This window comes from Perna viridis, chromosome 14, assembly GCF_037379345.1.
Source record: "Perna viridis isolate PV_CMFRI_1.1 ecotype Kerala chromosome 14, ASM3737934v1, whole genome shotgun sequence".
Classification (NCBI taxonomy): domain Eukaryota; kingdom Metazoa; phylum Mollusca; class Bivalvia; order Mytilida; family Mytilidae; genus Perna; species Perna viridis.
This window is the reverse complement of record NC_142458.1, coordinates 5,574,343-5,590,336: the sequence shown is the minus strand read 5'-3', so window position 1 is coordinate 5,590,336 and position 15,994 is coordinate 5,574,343. Positions and strand designations below refer to the sequence as shown.

Here is a 15,994-nt window from a genome sequence, read left to right as displayed (position 1 = left end):
AAATGTAAGATGTGATTAAAAGTTTTTAGCCATATCAAAGTTAATCAATCGTAACATTCACTGGAAGTAATACATGGACTCTGTTTATATGAAATATCGACAAAAATATATTGAATTATTTATTTTCTTTATTTTCACTTTCCAATTATGTCTCTCATGCCCTCCATACAGAAAGGCATATCTCTATCGAGAACTGATGACGTAGTACCCATAAAGTCATTAATATGTCATCTAACTGAAATATGTTTTTCTCACAATGTAAACATGCAATCACGCCAATCTTCTGAGAAAATAAAAACGAAGATCAGTTCTTATTGTAGCTATTTAATAAGTTGTTCAATGAACAGGTAAACTACATTGATATGCTACCAAAAACTGATGACACCAGGATATACTCAATATAGTGGAACCTCAGTGTTCTACTTCTAGCCATAATTTTGTCAAGGCAGGGTGCTGAGTCAGAAAAGAGGCATTTTATTTACTTACTGGTAAACACTTAATAGTGATTCCTGAATCTGAATCCTTCTGGTTACACTACTTCAGGCTATCCAGTATTTGACTGCCTAATTTTCAAGTTTCCGTTTTGTTACACGGGCAAACACCAATAAAAAGGGAGGGCGGGTCAAGAAATTCTGAGGTCAAGGGAAGGGTCAAAGTGATGGTGGGCACTGCATTCTGAGAAATTGTTGTAGCAAGAACACTGACTATGATGTAATAGGTCTGATTTTGCGTCACTTGCAAATGATTATACCTTTTTACGTCAATGTCAAGGACAAGTATTTTGATTCTGAAATTTATCATACATTTGTAATTCTTATCAGATTTAGTGAATGATATAACTGTTTTTGACCAGATTTGATTGCAAGGTAACATAACCATGGTAGCTCCTCTAATTCCTGTTTACATCACATGATGTGTAGATGTACAGTTTGACCCCAATGCGATATCATGATGGTTTTAGGGTCAAAGGGAATTAAGATTACACTGGTCTCTGAAAAATTATTTTTAGTGTTCTGGGTTGCTAGACTAGATTATGGCAATATTTAGTAATTTTAACTTTAACTAGAATCCTGTGGTGTTAGAGCAAAAATACAGACACAATTTTTATAGGCTTTTTAGCGGAATTCCTCTATTTCAAATCCGGACTTAACAGTTACATATACAATATAGGCACATTGTTGCAAATTATTGAAGATATGTGATGAGGCGATGGAACGGGTAGGAAATGCGAGGTTCTGCCGAGCTATTTCCCCCGTTTCAAGCCATATACACATATCTTCAATAATTTTCGACAATGTACCTATATTGTTTTATCCTGTTATATTAATAGTTTTGTGCGTGTGTACATTTTTAAAATAAAATTTTAAAATGCATATCCCCTGAGGAGCCCCGATCGTTAAACCCGAAGAAAAAAAATAATACGCATGGGGCATGACTCAGTAAACATTGAAATTCAATCCGCACAATATAATCCATCAAAGCTGTTTGAAGAAAATAAGCAATGTATCAAAATTTATTTAATTCCAAGAGACAAATAAGTAAAATGAACAGTAAATACAAATATTTTGAATGTTGTAAAGTCGATTTTTAGAACATTAAAGTTTTGAATTTCATGAGGAAGGTGGAAGCTGACTTGTTTCTGTTTGGTATATGGCAGTAGAGTTCAGGGGTGAAATTTGTGTTTAGGCAGTAATAAATCCAAGACCATAACAGTTTCCTGGTCATTTGTCTCTTCAAGAGTTTTATCATATTGTAATGCTTCAATTTCTTTAAGTGGGGACCAGTTTATGTTAAATTGTGACGGACACTCTGGCTCCGAGTCCAATATGACTGAAATGACAGGGGAAGTCGTCTGCAAACTGATAATGAATCAAATCTGAACGAGATTTGGGATTTGCCATATATATGATGGTGAAGAAAATACAAACAACATCATTATTTGGTTTACATAAAATCTTTTATTTCATTCAGGTGAAAACGAAACAAAACAGCAAAAAAAAAGATTAACCGGATACGCAATCGCAATTTGTTTATATCGTATCTATGGTGGTGGCCATGATTAATTTACGCATACCAGAAAAAAGTAGTTCCGCTTATCACGTGAGTGGTAGGAGCCAGAAAGTCGATAACCTGCTAATGTACAGATACAGCAAAAGAATAACCGTATACCTTTATTCGTTTACCAAATAACCTCATTGCAGGATAAAATTCTTTTTTTTTTACTGTATATTTACTTCTGATTTTGCCAATTTTTGCTTTCTTTGTTGATCTCATAGTATTCCTGAAATATCTATTTTGGTAAGGCTCTTCTAGTCTTTCTAAAGTCTGGTTAATCATGAGGTTTACTGAGGCATTTTATTTTGACTAGTTTTGAAAGTGCTTTTTCCTATTTTCAGTGGAGGAGATTCAACTTCTTTGACAAGGAAACAGTAAAGGACCCTGACACTAACCAGATATTCGAGAAATTAAAGGTAATGTTTAAACAAAATGCAGTATTTGCTCTACATTGTAGAAAAATGTCAAACTAGGTGCATGTATTTAAAACTTGAGGGCTTATGTTGTTCTTCTAATCTTATTAGAATTTTGATGAATTTTTTTCTCAATATCCCTACAATACACTGTACACATTCATGTAGATAAAAATGAATTTGAAGTAACAAATATCATGGGAATTAAGATTCTAGGGGAAATCTAAAGAATGCAGGGACAAACACCAGACACACACAACAAAAAATTATAAAATGACCAAAATAATACGCACAAAGGAACAAAAGTAAATGAGCAAATAGATCGGACTCCACTACAAACTGGGACCATGGACAGGTGCACCGCTACAAAATTTAAGGTATTACATGTACTGTTTGTCATGAGTGTGTGAAGTTGTCAAAAAAAATCGTAGTTATTTGCTTTTCTGCCGATTGCAGGGCATATAGGATATTGAGTGACAACTGACTGGCTAAATAGTCAGAATGAAGTGCCATCCTGCAGAATGTCGCTTCTGCCAGTTAGCAATATCATATATTAAAAATTGTAAGCACTGCATGTTAGACTAGTACATAACAGGGTCTGTTGGATTGAGTAAAAATTGTTATCCAGTAATACATGAATTAACTGCTGTAGGATGTTCAACTACAGACTGTCTTTGCTGATTTGATAAATAGGAAGGCATATGGTACAATTAGCCTTCCATTTTATGTACCATTCTGTGTAAGAATGGGGCAACAGATGATCATTTTCCCCAATTTAGTCATTTTTGCCTAAAATATATTCAGTACATCTAGAAAACAATTGAAAAGCTATTCAAATTTTTCATGAAGCATCTGTGACATAGATATTTATTGACTGTTTATATAAGGAAAGAGTGCAGACAAATTTTCCTCCCATTTTTCTGTAGTGCATTTCAACTAAATTTGACCTATCAATATCTTAAAAAGACATATTTTACAAACACTTTGATGGGTATTTCTGGAGGTAATCAAGACGTAAATACTTGGTTAATGCAATAAAATCTCTGCATTTTTTCCCTTCAAGTGCCCCATCTAATACACATTTTGCCTAATTCTTAGATGAATAAGTACTTAATATTACTAATGTATTTTAAAAACTTTCAGGACATCAATATATCAGCATCAGTAAGTGGGAGAGGTCAACTGATCTTTGGAGACCATGATGGCTTTTTGCACCTTGTCAATAGAGAGCTCCAAGTCAACAGCTTCAAGGCTTATGAGATTAGGGTGTCACATCTGTTTCAGATGAAACAACACAATCTTCTTATCTCCATTGGTGTAAGTTGGTTATTTATGTTATGATTATGATTAGAAAAGGGGACATAACTCTTGAAATCAGTGACATGTTTGTATCATTTTTAAATTCACCAAAGCCTATCAAGCTTTCATTTGAAACAAATGCAATATTTGCTCAAGTGACTTTGATGCTTACATGTGATTGATGTAAAGAGCCTGAATATAAATGTATCAATGATTTGTAAGAGTTGTGTCCCTTACCCTAGGTCTACGTCCTTGAAACAGATTTGACTGTGTCTCTTCAAAACAGATCTATACACAAATAATTTGGCATTGGTAGGGTACTGAATTTATTTTTTTTACATATTAATCTTATTCTATGTGTGACTATGTCATTACTATTTTTCTTTTGAGAAAATAAATTGCAAATCAGTGAGGGACTTACTTATTTATAAGTGTTTTTTTTCTTTGTTGGGATTGATTTTCTTACCAATAAAGTTTTATTTTGTTCCACAGGAAGATGAACAAGGAGTGAATCCTCTTATCAAAGTATGGAATTTAGAAAAGGTATTGAGATATTTTACCTGAATTTTTTTTACACAACTTAATCACGTACAGTATGAAACAAAATATGGGTATTACTACATGTACTATTAATCATGATTTATGCATATATTTTAGTGTATTACACATCAAAGTTTATTTGGTCCCATTTTAATTTTTTTATTAAATATTTCTGGTAGAAAAGTGAAGATTCTTGAAAAAAAATTATTTAAGGAATGGAACAAATATCTGAATACATTATCTTGTGAAAAGAACTTTGGTTTGATTTGCACAAAATAAACCGCGGAGCTGTTTATGTTATGCTTAAATCGAACCAAAATTCTTTATACTAGAAAATATATTCAGATATTAGTTACATTCCTCATAATTAAATATTTTGGTAAAGACTATGATAAATTCTTATTAATTTATTCCAGTACACACACAACTTTTCTCAGACAGGATTATTTTATTGGTGAAAGTAGTCCAGTTAAAGGAGGTGTGGTTTAAAGTTCATGACCTTGTTTATTGATCAGGATAGGAAATTTTTTTATCCGAAGTAATATTTAAAATGACAGCATCTTTTCTAACAGTAAAAATTGTCATATTACTGTGAAAGTACTTTAAATTTTGGATACCAATTTTCATGGATAAGGAAATAAACACAAATTTGTGGGTTTGAGATTGTCACTATACACATCAATGGGAATCTCCTTTTCGTTGAGAACCAAATTTTGTGGTTTGGCCTACCACTAAAACCACAATAAATGGTACCCCATGAACAATAGTACTTTTACAGTGAATTATTTTGCAATTAACTTGATTTCCTCTCCTTATGCGGTGTACGAAAAACACCTGAAACCGTCATGGCGAAATTCGTCTGACTGTCGGACATGACCGGTACTTTTAGCCGCCGGTCCGGTAAAATTTGTGTGATTTCTGGACCAAATGTCTGGTACGTTTCTTTTATTAGACAAGCCTCAACCAGATCTTCCGGTTTAAAGATGATGTCCGAATCGAGGCAAATTTAAATTGGTCCTGCAGATAATTGTTCGGTCCTGCAGATTTTGTAAGGTTGCCAGACCAAATGTCCGACAGGTTGAAAAAATTATTTTGCCACGTCTGCTGAAACCTTACCACTTTTTACACTACATAGTTCATTCACATTTTTGAAAATTTATCTATATTTTACATAAGATTGTAATGGTTTGGTATTTTAATTTTAGATGGACAAAGGAATACCCCTGTGTACAAGGATCAGTCGAGCTATTCCAGGAAACAAGCCAACTCCTGTAAGTTCCTTAAACTGGCATCATACATGTACATGTATGAGTTTGGACTGTGAATGTTTGTCTATTGGATCTTGATGTAATCACATCAAATTTTGTATATAAATGCCTTTTAAGGGCAGTATTTCTGCTGGTTATCCAGCTATGATGCTGGCCGCTAGTTTAGGATAATTATAAAATTTGTTCATGGTTTTATTAATTTTATGAATTAGGCTTAATTTTGATTTCTTTTTATCCTGATTTTTTTCTTTCCATGTTGTATGATTTTATGCTACAAAATAAGGGATACATCATGAACTTCTGTGCAATTGAATTTCAATGATTAGCCCCTAATGACTGATCCAGAAAATACTATGTCCCCCTCATGGAAGGCAGTATATATATTTTCTTGTTGGTACTCATATTTTAAGGAGGTGGACCTATGGTTAGGGACATAACTCATGAAATCAGTGATATATTTGTATTATATTCAATTTCACCAAAGCCTATCAAGCTTTCATTGGACACAGAATGAAATCAATCTAAGTTACTTTGTGGCTTACATGACATTAATGTAAAATGCTGAATACAAACGTTCCAATGATTTTTGAGAGTTGTGTCCCTTACCCTTGGTTTAGTATTTTCTGCAACATCCCCAACCAATGCAGAAAATATAGCTACTATTCACCCATCAGTTTTTTTGTAATATCCTTGTGATCAATTCAATATATATTGTCAAATTTGTATATACATGTACCTGTCATTTAAATGGTAGTAAGAAAATTTGGATCTGGAGATCATAGGGGAAATTTTGTGTACTGAAGAGATGAGTTACTTTGCTTTAGATTTGATGAAACCCTCATAAAAACATGTAACTTGCTAAATATCTGTTACACTTTTCGCATGATTCATTTTTTTCATTTTTTTTTATTACAGGTTACCAGTTTAGTAGCTCATGAGAATCTGAATTGGATGGCTGTAGGTTTTGAGAATGGTAGTGTTGTTGTCATGAAGGGTGATATTACTAAAGACAGGTACAAGAAATGGGAAAATGAAAAAAAAGTTAGAAATTATAATGAAATACCAGTTTTGAAAAAAAAATTATTAGCTCACTTTATATATAATTGCATATCTTTATCTCTCATAAAGCAAGTTAAGATGATACAGAGAAATTATAGAGAATTGTATGGCAGTATATTTTCCTCATAGCTAAGTAAAGTTAGCATGCAATATATTCCCATATGGCACTGACTACAATGTACATCTTGACTTCATAAACTCAAAAAAACACATTTTTAATAAGTTTGTATCATCTGTTTACAATGAAAGGGTTATTGCATGAATATTGGGAAATTTGCTAGAGAAATATGCAAGGTAATCCTGCAATTTGATTGGTCAGCCTGACGGGATATGAAGCCTTATCCCTGTAGACCCAGAGATATGGAAGTGGACCAGAAAAATGATTGCTTTCATGAAAGTGAAGTTGTAATAAGTATCCAATCACGCTAATTACGTCTTTTTGAATAAGAACTCACTGAAACCTGTCTAAACCAAACCATGAATTAACCAAAAACCTGTCTAAACCAGTTTTGAAGTCCCATTGTGTCAGTATTTTGAACCTGGATAAATCATACACCTGTCAAAAAAGGCCAAATTCTACAGTCAGGAGTTTAGAGAGGTTTTACATATGAAATTCAAGAAAGATAACCATTTTCTTACATTATTTTATATTGTAGTGTAACCTCACAAACGATATGCATATTTGATGTAGATAACGATTTATATAAGAAAACATTGCTATAACAGATTAGAAGACACTCTGGTAGAATATACATTGGGATCATTACGGGTGATATGGTCTCATATTCATTGTCATTGTTTATGTGTATAAACCCTCAAACTACGACTCAGGGAATATAGGATGCTGAATTATGATGTACATGAATATATTTACCATTAGGGAGTTTAAGTAATCTTTGGGATCCTTAAATACATGTTCTTGTCCTGATAATACATTACTGGCTTGAAGTACAAATCTTTATAAAATTCAGGCAGGAAGTCATTTGTCCTGTTCAAATTTTTATTTGACCTTTTAGGAGAAAAAGTTGTGAAAACACTGACTTGAACTGATTCATGCATGCCAAAAACCCACCCTTTCACTTTTAATTTCCTATTCAGAAACAATTTCAGGCCACATAAAAAGTCTTAGTTAAGCATTTGGTAGTTGCACTTTTGAGATAAAAACTATATAGTTTGTGTATGAAATTGGCACTTTGCAAGAGTTTGAAAATTCCTTAATTTGGTTTAATTTGGTTGACTTCGGACTTTCGTAATGTAATGTGATGCATATACAGATCTATATCCAGAAAAGTTTATAATTAAGTGATGATATAGCATATGTAGTCTAGACTAAAAAAGCATCATTTGTTTGGTGGGTTTTCTATACCATGATTCACATCTACCATAGGCAGTGCCTGAACTTTATATGGATTGGTACAGGTTGTATTACTTTGTATTGTACATTTACATGTATCATTAAGAAGTTATAGCCCATTTTCACTTTAAAAAAAATAAGGGGGAGGTGCTTGCAAAAAGTGTGAAGTTATATTGCATAGTATCTCATAAATGGAAATGTTTTTGAATTATAATTTGAATGCTTCAACAAAATTTGCTATGCATGACTTGATGTCCATTTCAGACACAGCAAGACTAAAATTGTATATGAGAATCCTAAGCCAATCACAGGACTGGCCTTGAAGACATCTGGAAAGAACATTATACTGTTTGTCACAACAGGGACCAATGTTACTTCTATAAATATCTCAGCTAAGCAAGAGGTTAAGGTAAAATGAAAGCAGAAAATCATTTTTTTATTTACACTTACAGTGGCAAAAAACATATGAAATTCATGTGAAGAGGGTATGCAAGTCTGGTCACGTGACTGTGGTTTCAAGAGAATGGGTCCTCGTCTACCATTCAAATGCATGGAGATTCGTTATTAACATAGCATTGAGTTCAGTATTAAAAGCAAAACATCTTAGATATTTGACATTTTTTTATTGGTATTATTACATGAAAGGATAAACATGATAAGAAAAGCATAAAATAAAAGATTTTGCATTGTAATGCAGCCAATCACCATCCCATAAATAAATAATAAAATGCAGATCAGTCTTCGAAGTTCAATACATTCTACATCGAAAATTTCGAATTTGAAAATGAAACTAGAACTGAACTTACTTAGCCATCAGATGAACATTGAGATTTTCACATGAAAATCATAGTACTTACAGAAAGTGAGTTTCACATGAAAAATCACGTTGGTATGAACATTTTTTGCCTGTATGTGTTAAATATGTGAATTTTGTACATGTTTTTTTGTTGGTGAAATGTTTCATAGATGCAAGATGAAAGTCTTTAAGGTAGTAGACCTGGGGTAAGGTACACAACTGTTAAAAATCATTGGAACGTTTGTATTCACCATTTTATGACCATCTCATGTAAGCATCAAAGTAACTTGGTCTGATTTCATCCTATTTCAAAGGGAAGCTTGAAAGGCTTTCGTGAAATTGTATATGATACAAACATATCACTGATTTGAAGAGTCATGTCCCTTACCCCAGGTCTACCTTCTTAATAACTACAAAGTATACCCATGATAGTAGAAAAAAAGGCAGTGTTTTCTCTATAAAATCGAGTTTGACACATCTTTCATTTTGAATTGCCTGTACTAATTCAGGACCATTGGTGATGGTTTCCAACTATCTGGGTTTTATCCTGATATTGCCATTTGTTATACAGATTTTCCTTTTAGACTGTTCCTTTTGACTACTGCCTTGATTTTACCAGTTTGGTAATTTCGTTATTACCTTTCATTCAGAATGCAAAAATGGTACATGTATTTTATATTTGATCCTATTTGTCCATAATCAAGTCTTGGACATTCTTCAACAATACAATTTATTTTATACACTAATGGTAACTGGGAGCATTTAAATGTAAGTATTTGTAAGAATCAGGCAAAATGGAAAAAATCAGAAACTTGCAAGTCAAAACCCCACTGATCTGACAATATAATTTCATTCAAGGATGCTTTGTCTATAGCGTTTGTAAGTCTCATTCTAGCTTCAGTTTCCCATCTGGAATTTCTGAAGTAGAACAAATTGAAATCCAAAGACAGATTCTCATTTTATTGTTTATTTCTGGGAAATTGAAATGCTGCATTACTTTGCAAAATCTTCTATTTTTTTTTTGCTTTTCTTAACATTTTATCCTGTATAACCAGATATTTGTCATTTTTTATCAGTATTTTTATACAAAAAAGATGTTTTGCTTTTAATATTGAACTCAATGCTATGTTAATGGTGAATCTCCATGCATTTAAATGGTAGAAGATGACCCATTCTCATGAAACCATGGAGTCACATGACCAGACTTACATGCCCTATTCGAAAAGACCATTACTTGATCTCAGCATCGTTGGATTTGCTTGTAAATTTTTTTAATAGAATGTTAGATAAATGAGATTTTTGACAAGAGTTATCTGCACTTCATCTGCCCTTTAAATCTTCATTTACAGTGCATTTCAAGGAAATTATATTTCATTGCATGTGGACAATCTTGTTCTTTTCTTTTGATTCTGGTTGTGCAATAGGCAATTTACGCTATCAACATGATGGTTTTTTTTCATACCACATTTCAACCACTGCCCAATTCTTACAAGGACTGACATTTTACATGTATGTAGGGTCCAAGTGTTGGAGTAAGTGAACATTAAACCTTCAGTTGATTTCTGGTAATATGAATAACGAACTTTTACTGACTTGTACAAACCGTTTTGCTGTAGATGATTGTAGTTTGGACATAAATCATCTTTATATTGACATTAAAATGTTGAGGAACTTATTGTTTGCTGTGAAAGTAATTTAATTCATGGATACCAATTTTTGTGCATTAGGGAAGAAGGTTTTGATGTTTTTAGGATATACATCACTGGGATCCTTCTTTTCATTGGGAACCAAATTTCATGGTTTAACCTACCCTTGAAAACAACAAAAATTGGTACCCCAAGAACAATAGTACTTTCACAGTATATCATATTATTTTTAGTAATGAATGGTCTTTATCCCTCATTTTTTTTATTTATAAGGCTACTCTACATGTTTATATTAGTTATATCTTTTGGTTCTTTTAAAATATTTTAACTCAACAATGAAAATATAGAATAATGAGGATGGTTTTTTTAGAGAAAGATGATATTTTTTATCTGAAACCTTTGAAGGTTTTGAATATTGAAATGTTCCTTATTTTTTTTCAAACAACCTTTCAAGATTTTGGATGTTATAATTTTGAAATTTTATTTTCTGACTTTCTTAGAATATATTGAGTGCTAATATTTACTTTACTTAGAAGACTTAGGATGTTCTTTTGTTTCTTGTTTTTTAAACAACCCTTGAAGATTTTGTATATACATTTTACTGTGGAAGATTTTGTATATACATTTTACTGTGGAAGATTTTGTATTTACATTTTACTGTGGAAGATTTTGTATATACATTTTACTGTGGAAGATTTTGTATTTACATTTTACTGTGTATTTCAGACCACTCTAGAAGACTTTGGGTGTTGCACTGCTTGCTCTGTAATGTCTGATATCAGTCAGGATAACCAACTGGTTATAGGAAGACAGGATGTAAGTTTTATTTCAGAGACCAAGTCTTGATTCCTTAAACTTCTTACACTGGTATTACTGATTTTTTTCCACTTTTTAGCAGAATTCCACTATTTCAAATCTGGATTTTACTGTTATGATTCTTTTTACTTCCGATTATGGCGATTTCCAGTATGTTTGTAGATCTCGTAAAATCATCTCTGGTATTATCCTCAAATCTTCTGTTTCAACATGTTCAGGTTAGCACTTTAGACAAGGGAAAAAAGATTGAATACAGCACAGCAATGTATGACATAAGTACAAAATATTAAATACACAGAGATCATAAAAAGGTCTTCAACAGGTGTAAACATACTTAAGCTCTGAAAGGCCTTGACAACAAAAGTTATAAAATCCATGGTTACAGAAAAATGATACTTCTCCAAAATAAACTAAAAAACAAAAGAACAACGCAAAGACACATACTGACTTAGGATGGGATGTGTCTGTAGTGGGGTCAAACTTGTTTTATAAGGCCTGAAAAGGAGGTAGACCTGTGGTAAGGGATATAACTCTTGAAATCATTGATATGTTTGTATCATATTCAATATCACCAAAGCCTCTCAAGCTTTCGTTTGAAGCAGAATAAAATCAATCCAAGTTAATTAGATGCTTACATAATATTGATGTAAAATGTTAAATACAAACGTTCCAGTGATTTTTAGGAGTTGTGTCCCTTACCCTAGGTCTACCTCCTTAAAAGGAGGATTTGAAAAGTTATGATGCTTTAGTATGCCTTTATATAAAATATTGGAAAATTTGTAGAAATCATGATGCTTTTAAAGTATGGCTAATGCAAAACAGAAAAAAAGAGATAATCAACTGATTTGAAGAATCTTTTTAGCAAAAAATCACTGATGAATAAATATTTGTTTGCTTTACAGTTGATGGCATATGATTTCTCTGAATCTTTCAAAATGCCGAAATTTTAAATTTCAGGCTGTATATTTTTACCAACCAGATGGCCGAGGCCCTTGTCTAGCATTTGAAGGAGAGAAACTACAACTTCACTGGTTCAGAGGATACCTAATTGTAGTAGGCAAGGAGTTTAAAGGCATTCCCAGAGCACCTATATTGTAATTATTTTGTTACAAAAACCATGATTTGAATTGTACTCAAACGTTAAACCCATGATTTGAATTGTATTAATTGTAAAACTCATGGTTTTAATTGTACCTTATTGTAAAACCCATGATTCAATTTTGATTTTTTACCTTATTTAGCTTAAAGAAATAATTTATAATATTCTCACAAAAAGAAGGTATATCACACAGCAAATTGTAAAAAAAAAATATTTACTATATACATTTAAGTACAATTCTGTGAAAGAATCAGGCAATGAGTGGCACATCACTTTTCTCAATTTGGTCTTTTTTGCCCCTAATATATTAAAATACATCTAGAAAACAACTGAAAAGCTATTTAAATTCAGCACTGGTAACGTAGATAATTATATATAGAGGCAAAAACTTTTGGAAAAATTTTCCCGCCATTTTTCCATGGTGCATTTCAAATAAATTTGAACTATCAATATCTTAAGAAGGCAAATTTTACAATCACTTTTACAGTAATTTCTTGAGGTTATGAGGTATAAATTCTTGGGTAATGCAATAAAATCTCTGTGTATTTTTACTTCATGTGCCACACTTTATACACATTTTGCCTGATTCTTAGAGAGAGAAGTACTTAAAACAAATATTTAGGGTAAAGTATCCGTTAGACATAATACCAAGCAACATTTATCTATTCAAAGAGCAGTGCTATACTTCCATAAAGAGTGAGTGGTGTATTGGAGCCACCTTGTCAGTCCATCTGTTCACCCTTCCATCAGTTTGAATTTTGTTGCAATTATCTTTGGCTCCTGTTGAGTGGATTGATTTGAAATTTTGTGTGTGGCTTCGAATAGATGGGACTTAAGTTATAAGCCATTTTGGAAGCTGTCCAATATCAACTTTCTGTTTTGTGGGACTTTCCCTTTTTTCCACTACTTGAAATGATAGAGAAAATTTTGTCACAAAAAATCTCAGCTCCTAATAAATGCATTGATTTCAAAGTTGGTATGTTGCTTCATATACGTTGGAATTGATTATGGTTGCTCTCTGATATCAATTTCTTGTATGAGTGTAGGTATGCCTTAGCACAATAACATATGCAACTATATTTTTGTTTTGAATTAGACGTTCCAGAACTATTGTTTTTTTGAAATTGTTAATACATGATTTTGTATGGTTGCAATCTATTTTTCAGAGGTGGTCAAACATTTGAGATGAACATTGTATCAGTTTATGACATCCAGAACAAATTCATAGCCTATACAGCTCCATATCCAGATGTTATAAATGTACTTTGTGAATGGGGGAGTGTCTATATCCTAAGTGGTGACAGGAAGGTGAGTTTCAGGTCAAAAGTCAAGGGTCATTTATTTAACACAGGTTTTGTTAAGTGATGGAAAAATTACAAAACATTTTTATATAAAAATGTGGAATCCGCTTGTCAGCAGTTTCATCTGTCATTCTGTCCATCCAAATTCTGTCTCAAATGTCCCTACTACTACTTAGCAAATTAATATCAAATTTGATGTTTCTTAGTAGTGGTGAAGCATATGTTGTAACTTACTCACTATATGATTGTGGCGTGTTTTACAGGAAAGTGCACATGTTCGGTCCCAACCTGTGGGTGAGATAAGAAAATCTTGCACAGCTTAAAATAGGAATTTTATTGTCTCTTTGTTGTGGAATTAGTGATTAGACAAAAACCTGGTTTATTTTATTTTACAGTTATACCAGTTACAGGAGAAAGACACACAAACTAAGTTAGAAATGTTGTTTAAGAAGAATAACTACCAATTAGCCATTAGGTTTGTATGTGATGCTATTTAAAAAAAATGTATTGTTATGCTGCTGTTGTAACACTTTGGAATTGGTAGGTTGGTAGGGGATTTTTTTTCTAGAAAAGGCTCAAAATGACTTTATTTTTATATGAACAAAATTTCACGAAAGTGAATTAATAAAATCAATGAATTTTTACCAGAAAAAGTAGTTTTTAAGTAGCAGTCTTTGTAAGAATCATGCAAATTCTGTAATTACATGTCATTTTTAAGTAGCAGTCTTTGTAAGAATCATTCAAATTTCATAATAATAACAATGAATAAGTTATACGCCCCAAAAAGGCTACACAATTTGGTTTTTGTTATTCGGTTACTTTTTGTGTCCTGTTGAAACATTTAATTATTCATTCCAATCTGTCTGATCTTAGGAGCTATTCATTAGTTTCTATTGTATTCTAGTCTAGCCAAGTCACAACAGTATGACCAGGATGGTCTGATAGATATATTCAAACAATATGGAGACCATTTGTATGGCAAAGGAGATCATGATGGAGCTATTGACCAATACATCAAAACCATTGGCAAATTAGAGGCTTCTTATGTCATTAGAAAAGTAAGTTTGCAATGTTTTAATATTGTTTTCTGCAATCTCTTGTCTTGAGGTACATTTACTACTATATGACTCAGTAGCTTGGGAATGCTATTTAATCACCACTGATTTATTCATGCCACAATGGAAGAGGGAGTTTTAACATGCTGTAAAACCTGGATTTAACCCACCATTTTGTTTGAAATGCCTGTACCAAGTCAGGACCATTCAGTACCAGCTGCTCCAGTGGTGTAATATCTATGTTGCCTTGATTATGGAACTGATTAGTGTTTGGTAATTTTGTTGTCACCCATATTTGTAGCTCTGTCCTTGTTAGAAACCCTACCTGTAGATTCTATCAGAATATCATGGTATGACACTCTTTTTTTCTTGCTAGGTAGCCTAAAAAAATAATTTAGGTAGACCAAAAGACTGCCAATTAAAACTTCATGGTAGTCCTCTCTAAAATTAGATAGGCATAGGACTGCTGAACCACTGTTAGTGTGGAATCCTGAATATGTTAAAATGTGCCATGATCAGGAAGATGATGTTTACAAACTACTGGAATTTTTTATCAACAACATATTTGTCCAGTGTAGGGACAGGTTTTTCAACAAACAGTTGGCATTCCAATAGGAACAAATTGTGATTTTCTACTTGCTGACCTATTCCTTCACTCTTATGAGGCTGACTTTATAGCTGATCTGATCCAAAAGAAAGAATATCGTTTAGCTAGATCCTTTAATCTCAGTTTCCGCTATGTAGATGACCTATTATCTTTAAACAATCCTAATTTTGGGGATTTGATACATCGCATCTCTCCCAAAGAACTTGAGATAAAGGATACTACAGACACTGTGAAGTCAGCCTCATATCTTGACCTACACTTAGAAATTGATGGTAAAGGAAAATTATTGACCAAACTTTTCCACAAACGTGATGACTTTCATTCAGAATTGTCAACTTTCCTTTCATCTGTGGCAACATCCCCTCAGCACCTGCGTATGGCATGTTCATATCACAACTCTTATGTTATGCCAGTACTTGCAGAGACTGCACAGACTTTTTGTATCACGCTAGAATTCTAATAAATAGGCTTCAGGAGCAGGGTTATGTTGCTACAAGATTGAATTCATCACTAGAAAAGTTTTATGGTCGTCATCATGAACACATGGATAGTTACAGTGTATCCATCTGCACCATGAAAACTGATTTGTTCAACTTGTCAAAGTTTTCCTTTCCTCATTTGTCTACCCCAAACTTGACTTTTTATGAGCAACTCTGCAGGTGTTTCTAGAAACACAGAGGTTGCCT

The 15,994-nt window shown here is 32.7% G+C and overlaps 1 protein-coding gene across 1 annotated transcript in view; it reads left to right on the top strand.

Moving 5' to 3' along the window:
• The window catches only part of LOC148597888 (vacuolar protein sorting-associated protein 11 homolog), a 38,976-nt gene that overhangs the window by 1,012 nt on the left and 21,970 nt on the right, over positions 1-15,994 (top strand). The window contains exons 2-12 of the mRNA XM_088560024.1: positions 2,397-2,471; positions 3,612-3,785; positions 4,260-4,310; positions 5,513-5,578; positions 6,491-6,588; positions 8,253-8,397; positions 11,157-11,246; positions 12,204-12,340; positions 13,512-13,653; positions 14,042-14,121; positions 14,551-14,704. Coding sequence (XP_088416150.1) covers positions 2,397-2,471; positions 3,612-3,785; positions 4,260-4,310; positions 5,513-5,578; positions 6,491-6,588; positions 8,253-8,397; positions 11,157-11,246; positions 12,204-12,340; positions 13,512-13,653; positions 14,042-14,121; positions 14,551-14,704 — 1,212 coding nt within the window. The remainder of the gene's footprint in view (positions 1-2,396; positions 2,472-3,611; positions 3,786-4,259; positions 4,311-5,512; positions 5,579-6,490; positions 6,589-8,252; positions 8,398-11,156; positions 11,247-12,203; positions 12,341-13,511; positions 13,654-14,041; positions 14,122-14,550; positions 14,705-15,994) is intronic.